Consider the following 19,485-nt stretch of genomic DNA (forward strand, 5'->3'; position numbering starts at 1 on the left):
CTTTCATTAGGTGCCTGTATTGTTGACAAATTGCTTGTAACCTTTGATTACTGATTGGGGCCAATGTATTAAAAACTCACTAATAAAAAGGTACACAAAAACAGAAAGGCTACTTGGGAAATTCTGCTTGGATTGGTTCATTTTTATTTAAAATAGCAAAAGAAAATGAAAACCAACATGTATTCTTTTTGAGAATTATTTCTAGATATTTTCTAGTTAAGAAACTCATTTGTGAAAAGTGTTGCTGATTGTCATGGTCCTAAAGTGGTACCTTTTTTTGATAATGTGTCCACGGCAGGTGTCTGTTCCATGTCTGGCTTCAGCTCCTCCAATTCCAAGTGATGTAGCCGCTCTTCAGCCTCTGCATCAGAGGGAATGTCATCTGTGTGTCGACCAGATTAACAAAGTTAGACAGAGAGAAACAGAAAGGTGACAATTATGCGCTGACTGATGTATTTGGGGCTCATATCTATGCTGTTTTTTTAATTGAAGCACAAATGGATAGTAAATGGGTGAAACCTGCAACCACCCCACAGAAAAGTTAAACCTCATGGGCTCTTCATTTGCCATATTGCACTTCCAATACATGAATTCTTACTAAAATGACTTTACTGTTAACGGCTTTTAATATGTACAACAGTGCAGTTGCTCTCTGGCCACAACCCAAAAATCCAACACGCAATCCGGAGGAACCAAACAGTTTAAAGTGTAAAAAATATGTTCTTGTGTTAATGTGTAGCCTCCCTATAAACATGTGGTCACAATAAATTCTCAGTATGCCTGAGTGAAGCCCCAACAGAAGAAAGGTAGCATGTGAAGAGGCTTGAATATTGGCAATTAGAAACCAGAAATTGCCACTTAAATGTATGTAAAGAATATGTGATGATGGTAGGATGTAAATATGAGACTACAGAATCAGCCTTGGGCCGAATGCCTCAAAGTCTGTAACAACTAGTGGTAAAATGCACTGTGTGCTGTGTTTCAGAAATATGTATAACCGGATTAGGCAAATTAAATTATATCCAGAAAATGTATGTGTGATCTTTTAAACACTAATGAAGTTACCAGAGGCCCGTTTTTAATGGTGGATATGCAAATGTTGAACAGTGAAAGAAAGGGTACATTCTTCAATGCTGCATTTGTGGGCAGGGCAGAGCTCCCACCTCCAACATAGTTGCAAGTTAAATATTCTGAACAGATTCAAAGAGTATAGCCCTGGGAAGCTCTTTCCAGGCTTGGACCCTCGCTAAACCTCCATAAAGAGATTGCAGCAGTTTAGACAGCCTGCTTGTGGCAGTCCGTCAGGCTACCCTCTTTGTTCTCATTGGGGCGGACTGCAGATTCTTTGTGCAGGAATACATTAGCAACCCTTAGTGAGTTATCAGTAAGCGAGACAACATCAGTCAGAGATTCTTTGAGCTGGTACCAGATTGGCCACATAGTGCTGTCAGATACCTTGGAGCCCCTTGCACGTCTGTGATACCTGGCAGAGAGACTGTCCGCTCGCCAGGGAGAGCAGTTGCCTATGGCCCGCTTGACAGAGTTTCAGAGAGGATACACATAGAAGAGCTGGATCGAGAGGAGTTGCAGGCAGGCGTGCCTGTGTGCCAGCGTTAAGCTCCAGACTTAAAGTAAGACGTAATTCAATGTTTCCCGAATTGGGTTAAAGTGTGAGCCAACATTTTCTTGCCCAGGCATCCAGTGTCCCCCGCAGGCTGAAGCTGCTTGTCCACTTTATTTCTGGGTATAAACCTCCTAGCTCTTACTCCTCCGTTAAATATTATACGTTTACTGGGTTGGTTTAGGACTGATACCTGAGAAGAGTACACTGCTTCACAACCCCCCCCCCCCTCTCTCGTTGGACAAAAGACTCAGAGGATCTGAATAAGCCATAGCCTTGGAAAATGGTTGTGTGGATTAAAGAGTTGATTTGCCAATACAGGGGTTAAGTAGTATGAGAGCGCAAGGGCCAAGGGACTCCACCACGAGTCTGTACATATTTGTTTACTGCTTACACTATCTTGTTCATGTTTTCTTGTTCATGGTTGTGTTATAAAATAATAATTAAAGCAGTTCTATGTAGAGGGGGCATGACTACGAGGGCCATGTAGGAGGACGTGATCTGGAGGAGCTCCCGAGATCCTGAAATGATCCTGGCGGAATAGTGCATAACGACGTGCCTACGACTGCTGAAAACACACATGCCGGTGTGTGAACGGTCTGACCGCGCTTGGTGAACTTTTGGAAGGCGTGGGAGGAACGGCGGTGGAGTTTTGTGCGAAAAAGATAAGGAGCACCGGAGACGAAAGACGACACAAAATGGCCGACCAACGACCGGAACAAAGGAAGGAGCAGGCCGCACGATGGTCGAGCAATAGAGGCGTACTGTGTGCGCATTTGTAACTTGTGCAGAACACAGGTCCTCTGGGTCATGTCTAATAGAACAGTGATACCGAAGGCGAAGCAGCCCACTTTGGACGACTTCGCTAAGACGTCCCCTGGTCCGGAAAATTCCAAGAGTAAGGACAAGTTGCCTACAGGCGGCATGCCTGCGACGGGTACTAACCAAGAGGTCCTGGCTGCGATTGCGGACTTGAAGGCGACCTGGGAAGCTAAACTTGAACTGGCCGTAACTGAGCTGAAAACGGCATTGGACCTTAAGGTCGGTGAGGTGCAGGAGGAAGTGAATCTACTCCGGCAGGACGTCAGGTCCTTGGCAGAGCGCACAGAGACCCTCGAGAAAGAGGTGAGCCCGAATACCGTGGATTGTGCCTCCCATAAGGCCGAATTGCATGCCCTGGTACAGAGAGTGGGCAACTTGGAGAGCAGGGCGGAGGAGGCAAAGGACGCGCCCGACAGAACAACATTCGCATCGTGGGCCTGCCGGAAGGATCGGAGGGCCACGATCCTACGGGGTTCATTGTATCTATGCTGCTGCAGGAGATACCCGGAGGAGCCTTATCTCAAGGATTTGCGGTGGAATGTGCGCATAGAGCTCTAACAAGGAGGCCGCCGCCAGGAAACCCGCCTAGGCCAGTAATAGCCAAAATCCTTAATTACCAGGACCGGGAGAGGATATTGTGGTGTGTATAGTTATGGGGAGTTTGAGTTTGTACAAGAAGCTACAAGAAAAAGCCAGAGGGCTGTATCTGTATCGCGTGGGCAAGTGGGATTTGTTACACGGAAGGGGGGAGGATACTTATGAGCTATGGGGGATCTTAAGATCGTAACGTGGAATGTCAGGGGACTCAATAGTTACCTAAAGAAGAACAAGGTCATGATGTATTTGAAAAGACAGAAGATTGATATTGCACTGTTGCAAGAGACGCATCTGACCCGGCAAAAGTTGGAACTGGTGGGGAAGAAGTGGAGAGGTACTGTAGTGGGCTCTCCGTATTCTGCCTACACTAGGGGAGTGTTGGTCTGGGTGGCACCGCACGTTCCGCTCCAACTTACACAAGAGGTGGTGGATACGGAGGGGAGGATAGTTATATTGAAGGCACTGGTGGAGAATAGGGAGGTGTGCATTGTAAATACGTATGCCCCCAATCAAAATACGGCGGCATATTTTAGGACTCTGTGTACCAACCTGGGTGCGTGTGTGGGGGGGGGCGGTTATTTGGGGAGGGGATTTTAACTGCGTGCTTAACCCCAGGGTAGACAGATCTGATGATAAGATTGATAGGCCCACCCCACCGGCCAGGGCATTGCAGACACTGCTCGACGACTTCGGGCTGGCAGATGTTTGGAGGCTGAAACATCCGAATGAAAAACAGTACTTGCATTACTCAGCCCCGCAACAACTGCATACGAGACTTGATTATTTTTTTGCCACGCCAGATGTGGTGATAGAGACCACCCAAATAGACTACAAAGCGAGGGTCCTGTTGGACCACTCGCCTCTGGTTCTGGGTTGGCAGTACTGCCGCCCCAGAGCGCGGATACCGACGTGGCGCCTCCGGGCTGAGGCGCTCAGGGACCCGGTCTTTAGAGAGGATATCAGGGATGAGATCACACATTATTTCGAGGAAAACGCTGGCAGTGTGGATTCAGCAGGCACGCTCTGGGAAGCCTTTAAGGTGGTATTGCGGGGTGCTGCCATTGCTAAATCAAAGGGCCTACAGGGTGGGGTCCTAATGGAGTTAGGGGAAGCTGAGGATGAACTGGAACGGGAAATCAATAGGGGAGGAGGGGATGCGGAACTAGTACTCAAACTGCAGCAGCGGTGTGCAGAGCTTTGGGAAAGGATCTGCAACCTTAACTATAAGTAGTATGTTGAGAAACAGCATGCAGGTGGGGATAAAAACGGCCGTCTTTTGGCATGGTTATACAAGAGCGAAACCCCTAGGCCCCCGATTAGGACGATAACCAGAGAGGATGGGGAGGTAGCGGACACCCAAGAAGGAGTCAATGAGGCATTCTCAGACTATTACAGGGCACTATATAAGGACAAAGGGGGGGGGCAATCGAGAGGAGATAAGAGAAACTTTAAGAGATATGGGATTACCTAAGATTAGTGCCGAAGAAAAGGAGGAGCTGGATGCACCGATTACTCTAGAGGAATTGGAGGAGGTGGTGAAGCAGCTGCCCACCTGTAAGACCCCGGGTGCGGACGGACTCCCTAGTGAATTTTATAAAGCATATAGAGAGGAGGTACTCCCCCCCCCCCCCCCCATGCTAGAAATGCTCAATGAGTCTTTTGAGGTGGGCCGGCTGCCGGAATCGCTTAGAGAAGCGATAATTATACCGCTCCCTAAGCCCAACAAGCCAGGGCATAGCTGCGGCTCCTATAGGCCCTTGTCAATGTTGAACCAGGGCGGCAAGATATTGACGGCAGTCCTAGCCAATAGGTTGCGTAGAGTTATTAGTAAATTGATACATCCGGACCAGACAGGTTATGTCCCCAACAGAAATATAACCCACAACCATAGGCGACTCCACTGGGTGATTGAAGAGGGGAACAAGAGCGAGGGTGAAATGGCGGTTGTGTCCCTAGATGCAGTCAAAGCTTTCGACTCAGTGAGGTGGCCATGGTTGCTGGAGGCACTGAGGGAATACGGGATGGGGCGATTAGGTGGGTGAAGTTGCTGTACAGTGAGCCGCTGGCTAGGGTACGTACAGGAGCAGTGATATCCGAGAGGTGGCAATTTAGCAGAGGCACCAGACAAGGGTGCCCCTGGTCCCCGATGTTATATATTCTGGCCCTGGAGCCCCTAGCAGTGTACCTTCGACATCAATATGACATGATAGGCATTGAGGTAGGGGGAGAGAAACACCCAATATCCCTGTATGCGGACGATTTGCTATTATATCTGAAATATCCGGAGGAAAATCTTCAATATATTCTAGAGGTAATGGAAAGGTATGCAGAACTGTCTGGCATAGCGGTGAACCCCCAAAAATCGAGCATGATCCCATTGGGTAGCTACAGAGGAACCCCTCCGGAGCGGTTGCCAGTGTTGTCGATACCATGGGCGGTTGGCTCCTTCCGCTACCTCGGAATAGATGTGTATCACACAGTAGAGGAGGAACATTTGCATAACACCGAGGTGGCTGTGGGAAAAATCCGTATAAGTATGAAGTTTTGGGAGAAGTTGCCGCTGGTGATGATGGGACGGGGGGCGATGCTCAAAATGGTGGTCCTGCCCAGGCTCTTACATTTTTTCAGCAATATTCTGTACATGATACCTAAAAAGTTTTTCGCCAAGCTGAATAGTATGTGTAGAGACTTCCTATGGCATGGCACTCGGAATAGAGTGGCGCTATGGAAGTTGCAGAATTTCTATGAAAGAGGGGGTATTAAGCTGCCTAATTTTGAGGCCTATTATGTAGCTGGCCAGTTACAATATGTGGCCAAATGGCTCTCTGATGAGGGAACTCCCGAATTTAGGCTGTTTGGACAGGACTGCACTCCGTTTTACCTGAAGGAAATTATTTGGTTGCCTAGACCGGAAATGAAGGAGCGCCCGGGTATGATGTTGCTTGGGTGGAATATGTGGCGTAGAGTATGTCGAATGATGGAGGACCCGTACCCGTGTTCCCCGCAAGTGCCGCTGGTGGCCTTGGCAGGTGAAGACAAACAACTAAGGATGATAATCAGGACCTACTGGGAGTCGGTCGGGCTGGTTACATTGGGGGATGTCTGGCAAGAGGGGGCCATTAAGGATTTTGAAGGACTAGGGGAAGAGGCGGGCTTGCATAGAGGCCAGTATGTCACGTATCTAAGGCTGGTGCAGAATATTCGTAAAACCTGGCCTGAGACTGTATTGGCGGAGGAGCCAGACGCCACCATGGGGACAATATATGACATGTCAGAAGGAGGGCATGAGATCTCTAGACTGTATGAGATGGTGATGACCCGGGTAGGGAAGGAATTGACGCATTTGAGGCTGGATTGGGAAACAGAGGTGGGAGCACAGATGACCGATGGGATGTGGGAGCGTGCTATGGGATACCACAAGAAGGTGTCCAGAAATACCAGATTACAACAAATACAGTTGTACATAACGCACAGAGCTTACATGACCCCAATGAGAATATCGAAGTTTGTAAATGCGGGACGACAAGCGTGCCCAAAATGCGATAAGGAAGATGCTGATATGACACACATGTTTTGGTCTTGCCCAGTGATTGAGAGTTTTTGGGGAGAAGTGGCGCAAAAACTAGTGGACAAAGGGGTCACGCTCACTATAGATACGGCCTGGCCTGCCTGTTGGGAGGGTTTCCCAGACCACGGAAAATTAAACATGTTGGGAAATTGAAGGACTTGGCATATGTGCTTGCAAAACGAAGGATTGCCATGGGCTGGAAGCAGTGCCATAAGCCACGGGTCGAGGTATGGTGGCGGGATTTGCAAAAATGGGCAGAGGCTGAAACGGTGGTATGGCAGGAGGCATGTAGCAAGTGTGGGGAAGAAGAAGTGAGTACCTTGCTAGCATGCAGAGTGTTAATAACAGGACTGTTTGGAACAATAACGGATTCTGCAGTCTCAGAAGAAGGCGATACCCTGCCACACGCAGCAGATACAGAATGAGAAAGATAAACAAGCTCTTGAGGGGGGAGGGATTGTGGGAGCAGTGGTGTTCACTAATTGATGTTCATGTGTTTTGTTGCAAATAACACTGCTAGTTTGGTTTGTATTGTTTGTTCTAAAAAATAATAAAAACCGTTTAAAAAAAAAGCAGCTCTATGTATTTTAACAGCACAATTCTTTTGTACCTATTTTTTGCCCAAGAATGTAGTGGAAACCCCTGCGCAATCCCCACTTCACCTCACCACCTCTCCCCATTGCATCATCCACACCTCATCTGCATATATTGCTGCATACATTTAGTAAACAAATGCGCTGTACAAAAAGCTTCTACGAGTTTTGTGTGTTAAAATGACTGAATACCCGGTAAAGGTTATAAAGTCATCGTTTTGTGTACGTGTATAGTGACGAATTTGGACTATTCGTCCCTTCTCCCCAGAGGGGAGTTGCCCCCTTTGAGGCTATGCAGGTGAGCACGCTCAGCAAGACCCTCCCTAGGGGTCTGGAAAAGTGGGATCTCAGTGGGAGTAACTCCCCTCTTGGGAACAAGCACTCCCATTACCGGTCCAGAACTCATCTGCCTACATGGTAATCAGAAAGACTGTTAATTCTAATTTGGATTCTCCTGGTAGTGACATTTCTTTAATCTCTTTGGCTTCAGGTAATGCTGGATCTTGCCTGAACTCCACAGTCAAATAGGAACAAAACACCCCTTGTGTTTGTGATGACATACAGAGAAAACAGAGGAACTTGGAAAAAGAGAGCATTCTATACAGAGGAGAGCCTCTGATGGGAGGTCGTCCTCGAGGGGCGGAGCCACGCTAGACTCCAGAGCTGGAGAGCAAACAAATCACTATCCAGATACCGGAAGGCTGCCGCCCTGACTGACCAAGCAGCCAAGGTTGAGAGAGAGAGACTGCTACTGTAAAGCAACTGTCTGGCCTGGTGGCAAGGCCACACAGAAATCGATGTGGGCCTGGTGCCCGTTAACCGACGCAGAGAGCATACCGCAGCGGAAAGTTCGGATCCCTGATCTCTGCATGAAAAGTGCGATAGATGCCGAACCGAGCACTGGAGGGGAAGCAAATGCTCCAGAAGATGTAACGCTGTTGAGACGGGCAAATATTGATATTCGAGGTTGGGAAGGCCACAAGGGTTATGGGAACCAGATAAACCAAACAGGCAGACGCCCCACTGAGTGCCCATTAAAGCAAGACTGTCAAAGGACCAGAGGACTTTGGGGAGCACAAGAAACACTAAACATAATGAACAGAAATTGAGAGAGAGAAACTGGAGAGTTCCAATCTGTAAGCACAAATCAAGAACATTGTCAAGCACCAAATGGGAAATGGTGGAATTATGTTAAGAAAAACCTTTCTTCCTAAAAAGAGGGAACCGTATGGAAGATTTGGCATACAGAACCTGCAGAGAGGTGAAAGACTGCACTGCAAGAAATCGCCAAACTTTAAATTGTCCTGAGAAAATGGATCCAAGCTATTGGGCCAGGCAAAAGCCAACGACAGAGACAATTGCTCTAGCTGCCTCTGTTTTTTCCTAAGTGGTATGGCCAGATAGCTATTGGGGTTTGGACTAAGGAATATTTCTTTTGGACTTTGATGAGCATCCTTACTTCTAGTTTGATAGGTAGGCAACTCCCCTCATAGCAGTAGGGCTAGATCGGCATTTTCTTTATTATTTAAATAAACATTCTGAATATGTCACACGTTAGCCCAACTCCTCCTTCTGGTTCACCACACATGGTGTCAGTAGTGGGATGTGGCCAGCTGATGTAAGTTGGGGACAGCTGCTGTTTACAAGGTTGACAGACAGCCAAAGCTCCTACTCTGGCAACTCCCCTGTCCATTGGATTTGATGTGTATAGTCAAGAGACCATTTCTATCCTGCCAAATGAAAGACGTTTAATACTTATAGGTGTAAGTCTTTACTCTCCTTCGGGAACATATATCAGACTAACAACTAAGTGTGAACTTGCCTGGCGACATGCATTAGGGTTGTAGCAAGCGTGATAGACCCAGACTATGGGACGGAGGTTAAGGTGATCCTCCATAACCATGGGACTACAGCCTATCTGGTTAAATAGGGGGAAGCTTTAGAACAAGGGATCCTTGTAAAAGCCCTCACCCCAGTACCCCAAAAGGTAGACACCCTAGCTGAAACAGAAAGAGGGTTGCTGGGATTTAGAGAAGCCAACCGCATTAGAGAGGAAACAGATAGTGGAGAGGCTGAGGACATTGACCAATTACCAGATCTTGCCATCGCCCAAAGGAACGACCCAGCCCTAACGGAGGCAGAACAAGGGCGTAGTCAAGCCAGTCCTTTTTTATTAAAAAAAAGGGTTACTTTATAGAGGGGATGTTGGGAAAGATGGTCTTAACCGAACACAATTGGTACTCCCCCACAGTAATCAGAGAATAGTGCTAGCTGGCCCATTAACATCTAACGACTGCCCATAAGGGAACAGGTAAAACCAAAAGCCAGGTAATATCCAGATTCTGCTGGCCTGGATTGTTCATAGAAGTGAAGAACCAGGTCTCTACCTGTTATGTTATTGGGCGTTTGTTTAATGCCTTTTACCATTTGTATGATTCCAAAGCGCTGTGGGTTGAATGGCCTCGGGGACCGTAGTCCAGGTCAGTGGAGAGAGTAGTGTAGTGTAGTAAATAGTGCTTGGGTGCACTCAGTATGTGTGCAGCCAGGGTGTAATAAGTGGTGCCTAGCTGCATTCTAGTGCTAAGCATGGTGCAGTGATTATGTGAGATCGGTAGAATGTGTGCAGTAAGGCCAATTGGACTTGGGTAGCTGCATTCTGGCAGAGGTGGAGTTTGTGAATGAATGGGATTATGTGTGCAGCTAGACCGATTTTCATGGGGTATAGCTGCATTCTAAAGACTGTTGAGGTTATCATGGAGGAGTACCTGTATAGCTAGGCTGAATTAATTGAGGGCTATAGCTACATTCTAGTGTGTGTTGGTGCAGAGGAGGGAGTTAGCATATTGGTGTGTTGAGTATCTGTGTGGATTGAGGGAGGGAGACTATGTTCCTGATGACCTACCAGTGCCCATCAAGGTGACACTATCAACCTGCATCCACAGTTGGGTTCTATCGGTCCTAGTACTACATCCTAGAAATTATACAAACAAAGGGGGGTCTGGGAATCTCTCTACCAGCACGAACACAGCCCAATGACCTGTTCTTGGGTGAATAACCCCTGGGAGAGACTCTACCAAGTCTTTAGCTCACTGTCCTTTTCACAGAGAAGAAATTTCCCCACATATCAGCCTTTGTCCTGCCCAGGGGCAGTCCAGCGCCGAAATGCTAGGCAATTCTCCTCTGAACAAGAGTACCATCAGTAACCACATACACGTGTTTCAGCCTTGTTGGGCATCATCAGTGAGGTGAAACTGTTGCCTCTCTAAGAACAGTGAGCAAGGGGTCCACGTCTGGATTGCCCTGTTAACTTAGGGTGAAACCCAAAGTTGATGTATGCAAACAAAGGGGGGGTCTGGGAATCTCTCTACCAGCACGAACACAGCCCAATGACCTGTTCTTGGGTGAATAACCCCTGGGAGAGACTCTACCAAGTCTTTAGCTCACTGTCCTTTTCACAGAGAAGACATTTCCCCACATATCAGCCTTTGTCCTGCCCAGGGGCAGTCCAGCGCCGAAATGCTAGGCTAGAAATTATAGCTGGTGCTCGTGGTAAAGGTCCAGCATCGGTGTCTATGATCATCCCTGTGTCTTGCTGAATCTTCAATTGCTTGTTGGTGGCACCTTCTCAGTGTGCAGCTGCATCAGGTTCTGTGCTGACGGACGTACAAGTACATCCTAGAAATGGTGACTGGTACTCTGTGAACCCTAAAGTCCAGGCCTTGTTGTTTGTGCTGTGTGTGACTAGCACAGTTACTTACAACACATCGATGTCCCTTGCTGGTACTTGCCTCGCCAGTTTTGTTGCCTGATTTCTAGAGTATTCCCTTGAAGGTTGAACTAAAGTTACAGCATAAGCGACTGGATAAAAATGTTCGGGCCCCGGGTAATTGTTTACAGCGGGTGGTCAGGTATATATATATTTCAGTGTGGATATAGGTAATTTATGACAAAGCGCCCAAATGACTTTTTTGTTTACCAATAATAATTTCCAAAAAATCCAGGCAAAAGAATTCTCAAAGCGAAAAAAGAAAATGTATTTAATTCATGATTCTTGACACTTGGTGTTAAGAAAAATATTCTTATCCAAAATATAAATAAATGATGAAAAAACTAAATGTTGATAATTTCAACAGCTTCAGGTATCGCTACTCTGCTACTCGGAAGCTCAGGCTGGAAGTAAATAAGAAGATTATTCCTACTGATTATCCACCAGCAGGTGGTGAAACACGCGTAGAGGATAAGCTTTCAAAAATATTTAAATGATAAGAGGATAAGCACCTAGGAAGCATATGGCTAAACATCAATAAAACACCTGTGGTTAAATAAAGAGACTATCAAGTTTGAATGAAAAATTGTTTGAATTTACAAAGACAGAAGGCTAAAATTGGAGGTTCTAATGATGGAATGAAGAATTAGCAAGACATGAAGTCAAGAATTCTTTTTGAAATTGTGAAGTCGATTAAGAGTATTTATGATGTTTGATAACTGAAGTTTTTGAAAGTGAAAATGGGTTGTTTCAATGGAATTCAATAACATCCACATTTTTTTCAGCATTTATATTTTGAATAGGAACATTTTTCTTAAAATCAACTCTCAAGAATCAAATGAAAGGCATTGAATTTTTTCGCTTTGAGATTTTTTATCTGGATATTTTTGGGGGTTTGTATATATATTACATGGACGCGGTAGCGTCCATGTAGTTATGGTTAAGTTGGTGTTTCCATAGGAAGAGCATTTTTTGGGTGGCTTATAACTTCGCTCCCTCTGGACGAATCCTCACCAAACTTTGCAAAAAAAGTATATGGCCCACTCCGAATTCTTTTGCAAAGTTTGGTCCAGGGGGTGGGGGGGCAAAGTTATAGGGGGGTCCCAAAACTTTTGTTTTTTCCCATAGACATAATGGGAAAAAACTTTGCGCACGCTTACAGCCCAAACCGCTGGACGGATTTACACCAAATGTGCGGCAGGAGCAGGGGTTTGCTCCCGAAAGCATGCTTTTGCAAATTTGGTGTAAATCCGTCCAGTAGTTTTTTTGAAAATGACCAAAATGTAAGGCAAAAAAATTAGTGATATCTCCGTTCACTTCGCGGACGGACTTCCCGGTTCGCTCCGCGGACAGTGCCCCGATTGGCCGGGCGGCTTGCGTGATGTCCGCGGACATGCAACGTGTTCGCTGATTGACGGCGTGGGGCGTGGAGCGCGTCAGATTTTTTGTGGCGCCCGCCATCTTGCATTCGCCGATGACCGCGGACAGCGCGGTGAAACTTGGATTAAAAATTGTATTTAGTGGAGTGTGTTGGTGTGTAAGAGTGTTTGGGGAGGGTGGGGGAGTATGAGATAGGTTCAATATTCTGTTTTTTTTATGTGCTAGACGCTTTGGTTGTGTTCGATTTTTCTGCGGACAACACGGCTGTTCTGAAATGTTCGTAAATAAACAGAATGGATTCGGTGTCAAGTTGAAAGTGTTCTAAGAAGACTCGTGGGATCCTGGAATGTTCGCAGGGGGTGTCCTGAAGACGTTGTCTGTATTGTTCGTTGTCAAGCTGAAAGTGTTCTCCGTATTGTGTGCCTGCTTAGCTGTATCCAATGAGGGAATGGCACAGAGAGTGAAGTGGAAATGGTAGAAGGGCTGTCTAAGAGTTACGCGGTCTACGGACAGGGCGTGCTACATCCGGGGTTTTCCAGCAAATCCAGCATGGAAACAAGACTGTAGGGATCAGCCAATCAGATGTTGAGGTTGTGGATTTGTGTTCAAAGAGACTGTGTGTAGTGAAGATGGCAGAAGTAGAGAAAGTCAGGGTGTTGGTGCTTGGAGATATGTGTGTGCATGGTTTACAACAGTATGCTCAATGCAGGCATGTTGCAAAGAATTTTGATGTTAAAGGAGTGGAGGTGGTGTGGAGCACTGTGCCTGATTGCAATGTACAGGGAATTGTACAAGTTTGTGAAGATATGGGCAGGATGAACAGTCCCCATGTGGTAGTTTTGCACTATGGTGCTTTCCATTTAGGCTATGTCAGTGCCCTTACTTTGTTGGCAGATTTGGAACACTTGGTTCAAGCAGTAATGAACATCCTTCCAAATGCCAAAGTAATTGTTTCTGGATTAGTACCTAGGGCAATATGGGACAATAGTTCCGTTTTTTGTCCTCAGCAAAACAATGCTAGGTGTGTAATCAACCGAAGCATGTGTGCCTTCATGCTTAGAGCTGGTATGTTCTTCTGTAATAATGAGAATATTGATTCCAGTAATGCTGTTTATTTTAAAGAAGATGGCATTTCCTCAACTTTTATGGGAAATGACATTCTGTTTTGGAATGTAAGGGTTGCTTTGGAGAAGGTTATGTGAAGACTTTAGGAGTAAAGTATGAAAAAAAATACAAAATAACAGGTGTCTGTCAAGCATCTGCAAAACAAACAAAAAAAAACGGCTCTTTTCAGAGCCAAGCTCAAATGGGAAATTGGGCACAATATTTAAATTTACATTCACCACGCCCAGATTTTCGATATGTCCGCGGACATGGCGGTAGTCCGCGGACATCGAAATCACTAGCTAGGGGTTCAGTATGTTCTATGTTACATGTTTATAAAGTCAGGGATATTATGGTTAAGTTGTGCTACTAAAAACCTATGAAATTCAGTAAAGAAAACTTTGTTAAAGGGACGTTATGGTTAAGTTGCGCTAATAAAAACCTATGAAATACAATGAAAAAACTTTGTTAAAAGGGACGTTAGGTTTTTAGTAGCGCAACTTAACCATAACGTCCTTTTTAACAAAGTTTTTTTTACTGAATTTGATAGGTTTTTAGTAGCGCAACTTAACAATACCAAATTCAGTAAAAAAACTTTGTTAAAGGGACGTTATGGTTCAAAGTAAAACCGAAATACCCCTGAAATTCGCCAGTTATGGTAAGCTAAGCAACCATAACTCGCGCCACCGTGCACTGCTAACACTAACACCCAGGACATCAAAGATGACATCACAAATGTCATTGATGACATCACTGATATCACATGTGCATTTACTTTTCATGAAAACTCTGTAGGAGGGATTCTTATAATGTTGACCAAAAAGTGTCAAGGATCATTTGAATAAATATCATGAGCCAATTAGTGAATTAAGCAATGCATTGATATAAATAGCATTCTATTATGAAGTTCTATCCAGTTATGGATATGAAGTTCTATCCGGTATACTAAGCAACTCATGCAGAAACTTAGGCAGTGTGTGCAGTATACATGATGAAGGTGCAATATTCATAATTTTGCCATGTAGAATAATGAAATGATAAAGGCTTTCTTATTAGAGTTTTGCGTACTGTGAAACATGTAATAAGTAGCTAATAAAACCCACTTAATACATAATTACATTATTACAGACAAAACACAAAGAGACAACAACACATACACATATGAGTATATACAGGGACAGAGAAGTAAGCAAAAAAGCAGAAGTAGTAGCAGAAAGAGTTCATAACCTAACTGATTATCTTTATGCAGAGAAATGATTGCTCTGTTTCAAAGCTGCTACTTACTGTATGAATGTGTATCAAATGATGTCAGTGAACCCTAAGGAAAGGAGTGTGAGTACAATGTATACAAATATGAGCATATACAGGGAAGGTATAGTAATAAAAATAAAACTATGAGAAAGTGCTGATAACTCTAATGATTATCTTCATGCACAGAAAGGATTGCTCTCTTTCAAGCCTGTGTCTTCTGCTATATATACGTTTCATATGATATGACTTGACTAAGTCTACAAATATAGTACCTTTTCAATTTTTACTTCCTGACTGTTACTGAAGAAAACTATGTGGCTTAGATATGTCAGTAAAGGAAAAAAAGGGAGAGCCAGACATGTGATGTCATCAGTGATGTCATCAATGACATTTGTGATGTCATCTTTGATGTCCTGGGTGTTAGTGTTAGCAGTGCACGGTGGCGCGAGTTATGGTTGCTTAGCTTACCATAACTGGCGAATTTCAGGGTTTTTTCAGTTTTACTTTGAACCATAACCTCCCTTTAACAAAGTTTTTTTACTGAATATATATATAGATATATGACATATTACATACCTGTAATTGTCTTTGATGCTTATATCTGCTTAGATTGACATGCTTTACATAGGCCGATATCTAGTGGTTGGTGCCGAGTACTACAGAACTTATTTTCAAATTCAAAAAGGGATGTCGACAGGGCGTCCTTGTAATACTATCCCTACTGTGATGTGTACTGTACCCATGATCCTTCACACGTCACGGTCCTCAAATTGTTTTATTTCTGACCTCAGGTCGTAGGAAGTGTTTTGTAAAAGGATAAAAGGTGTAGGTTGTCCAAGTACCTTCTACTCCCAACGATACAAGTATCAGAAAGACAATTACAGGTATATAATAGTTTTGTTCAAAGGCTTGTGGATCTGCTTAGAATCACATGCCTTGCATAGACTAGCGAGCAAGAGCAGGAGGTGGATTGTTAGAAGGAACAGGGGCAAAGAGATGTTTTTAACACTGCCTGTCCCATCTGGGAGTCACTCATTGCTTGTGTATCAACACAGTAATATTGAGTGAATGTGTAAACTGAACTCCATGTAGCTGCTCTACAGATTTCCTCCAGGGAACACTTGATATTAAGGCTAATGGGGCACCTGCATTACCTGTAGAGTGTGCTTTAGGTGTAACTAGCAGTTCCTTGTTGGATAACTTGTAACCCTGCTTTATGCATTTAACTATCGATTTAGAAATGGCTGGCTTTGAGAGAGGGTCCCCCCGTCTCATCGGGCAGCCAGGGAAACAAAGAACTGGTCTGTATCCCCGATCTGCTTTCTTTTGTTGAGATAGTGCATAACAGCCCTCCTAACAACCACTGTATGGAGGGCTCTCTTCAGAGTTCTGCGGGCCCTGAAAGAATGCTGGCAGTTCAATAGATTGACATGGATTTTTTAAATTAACAGTGCGAAACGTGGATGCGTTAAGACTGTTTTTATGTATTGTGATAAAAGCTTCTGTTATGGACAATGCCTGGAGCTCACTTACCCTTTCAATAGAAGTAATAGCTATTAGACATACGGCTTTGTAAGTGAGATCTTTTAGGCTTGCTTATGCAAAGGCTCAAGGGGTGGGGATCATGATCCTTTTTAGAAGGACGTTTAAATCCCATCTAGGGGGTGGATTTACAATAGGGGAATATAGTCTTTTGACCCCTCCAATGAAAGCTTTCACAACTGAAATCCTCCACCATGAAACCTTGCTTTGAGATGTTGAGTATGTGGATAGTGCAACTAAATTATATATGATATGATAGGTTATTTATAACGCGCTTAATACCCAGAGGTTTCTAAGCGCAGACCCGGAAATCGAACCTGTGTTGCTCCGTGTCGTCTTGCTTCCAAGACGGGCACGTTGCCGCTGTGCTATCCTCCCGAGACAAATGGACTTTCAAAGGATTTAAAGATCAGACATGAGTCCAACAAGTGAAATAGTTAGTGTACTATATGAGATGGTGAACAGTCAATTGGGTTTACATTAGACTTTTACCCAATACTACAAATATTTTCCATCTGTTATAGTAGCAGTGTCTAGTGTTAGGCATACGTGCTTCTTCCATTATTTTCATGCATCTGCTAGGTAAATGAAGATGGCCAAACTAGGACCTAAGGAGCCAAGCCAGTTGTCTGGGGATGTGGATGAAGGTTTAACCCTCGATTCTGTGACATGTTGCAAGGACAGGATAGCTTAATTGGTGGGCAAATGCACATCCTGAGAAGGTGGGCATACCATGCATGGTGTGCCCACATTGGAGCAACTAGGATAATTTTTAAATGCACCTGATGCATCTTGTGCATTACTTTGTTCAAGAGTGCCGTCGGAGGGAAAGTATGAAAAATATCCCTAACCAACTAATCCACAGTGCGTTACCCTTCTGCGGGAACCTGTATTAAGTGTGGCATTTCGAATATTCTACTGTTGCAAAGAGATCTAGGTTTGTATGCTCCCAACGTGAAAAGGTTCCCTTTTCAATGTTTGAATTTAACTCCCACTTGTGATCTGAGGGTTGACCAGTGTGTCTGCTTAGTGAGGCAGATGGACAGATGTGCTTCTGGGGAAAATGTGCCTTAAACTATTCTTCGACTCAACTACCAATGGCAGAAAGGTAGACTACCTTTGATTATTTCGAAATAAAACCGAAGAGTACTTTTAATCCATGAAAAAATTCAAATAACCAAGCTTTAGAACTCTTCGAAACAAAAATGATTAAAGACTTGAAATCGGTAAAATATTTTAGCTGGAAACAACAAAACATCAGGAAGCATCAGATGAAATGATTGCAGCAATTGGATGACGATAGAAGTATCACCATAAAACAAGCAGACAAAGGTGGAGAAATTCTAATAATGGATAACACTTTTTACACCTCGAGTTGCCTAGAATTACTAGATGATGATAGTACATACATGCATCTCAAAAGAGATCCCATGGATGAGATACGGAAAATGATTGATTCAACCCTAGAAAAGGCCCACTGAGAAGAATGGATTTCAGATCATACTAAGGAATACCTCACAAATAAATGCCCCATTATGCCTGTATTTTATGGTCTACTAAAGCACATAAAAACTTGAGACCTCCGCCCGAGACATATTGTCGCTGTGACAGAGAGCTTTTTTGATACATTGGCCAAATATCTAGACAAAATACTTCAACTCATCGTCCAAAAATCTTAATTCTGTTCACACAAGATGTGCAGAGCCTATGTATATCCGTTCCACATGGCGAAGGCCTAGATGACCTCAAGTGCGCTTTACTCCCAGAAGAATACTTCTAAGCTGATAAGGTTTTCACATTAGAACTCACCAAAATCATGTAGAATTATTTCCGATTTGGTAAGGATTCTTTTTTGTAAATCTCAGGCACCTCAATGGGCTCATCAATGGCCCCAGTCTATGCATATTTCTTCATGTATGCATTTGAATCCAAACATGTTCTGGAACACAAATTAGAAGTCTCATGTAGTGTGAAGAGTGTGCTAATCCCTAATTAAATTAACAGTTGTACATTACAATAAAACTTGTTAGTTGGACAACATTTCTAATAAACAATCACAAGAACAGCTCAGTGTAAACTGGATGTGCCCAAGTTGTAAATTATTCTTTTAATAGATAGCCAAACAGCCAACGCGCGTATCGACCTGAAATCACAGGTCATCAGGGCTTCTCTAGTTGCCAGAAGAGCAATTGCTTGGTTCCTGTTTTCACAAATGTGAGAGCAACTAGGATGCCGATTTAAGTTAGGAGGACTCAACACATTTGAGAAAACAGGAAACAAGCAATTGCTCTCTTGGCAACTACAGAAGCCCAGATGAAGACCTGTGATTTCAGTTTGAAACACGCTTTGGGTATTTGGCTAACTATTAAAAGAATAATGTACAACTTGGACACATCCAGTTTACACTGACCTGTTCTTGTGATTGTTTCTAAGAAATGTTGTCTAGCGAACAAGTTTCTTTGTAATGCACAATGATCTTATTAGGGATTAGCGCACTGGTCACACTACGTGAGACTTCTAATTTTTGTTTGGGTGAGACCACTGCAGCTTCATAACCCAGTATACTAATTGGATTGTTTCTTGGCAAGACCATTTGCTATTATTGGGGGTCCGTAGCTAGATGGCGGTGTAGCCCAACTTCTTCGTATGTTCTGGAACACCCCATTTGGTCTAAGAAACTACTCACATGCGACATTTTGGGAATTTGGATAGGCACACCCCCTGAACTGGAAGAATTATTTAAACTATCTTAATGCATGCCACACCTCAGAGATTCACTTCCTTGATGTGATAATTACCCATGACAACAATAAACCGGAGACTACACTTTATCATAAACCTACAGATGTAAACAATACACTACACAAGTTTTCATCCAACACCTAAAGGACAATTTACCACTGAGTCAATATCTTAGGATCAGAAGAATCATCTCTAATAATAATGGAGTTAGAAAAGCTACAGAGGACATTTCAAAAAGGTTTAAGGTAAGGAGCTACCCAGATGAAGTATTGAACAAAGCCAATGTGAGATCCTCATCTCTCCATAGAGACACCAAAAACAGGCTGAGATGCTCCGGCATCGATACACCGTATGACATTTTCGAGAGAGTGCTGAAATAAACCGTCTAGTGAAAAAGAATTGGAAAATAACCCAAATAGACGCACAACTGAACAAACGTTACCGCAACTTGCCTATAGGCAAACACTTCAAACAGTCTAGTGAAGGCTGAAAGACCTAC

General features: G+C 44.1%; 1 protein-coding gene across 19 annotated transcripts in view; it reads right to left on the reverse strand.

Moving 5' to 3' along the window:
* Window positions 1-19,485, reverse strand: part of MICAL3 (microtubule associated monooxygenase, calponin and LIM domain containing 3) — a 2,299,897-nt gene that overhangs the window by 422,082 nt on the left and 1,858,330 nt on the right. For all 19 annotated transcript variants that reach the window (XM_069628665.1, XM_069628668.1, XM_069628663.1 and 16 more), the window contains one exon: window positions 272-382. In XM_069628665.1, coding sequence (XP_069484766.1) covers window positions 272-382 — 111 coding nt within the window. The remainder of the gene's footprint in view (window positions 1-271; window positions 383-19,485) is intronic.

Source organism: Ambystoma mexicanum, chromosome 12, assembly GCF_040938575.1.
Source record: "Ambystoma mexicanum isolate Mex_15411 chromosome 12, UKY_AmexF1_1, whole genome shotgun sequence".
NCBI classification, from domain to species: Eukaryota; Metazoa; Chordata; class Amphibia; order Caudata; family Ambystomatidae; genus Ambystoma; species Ambystoma mexicanum.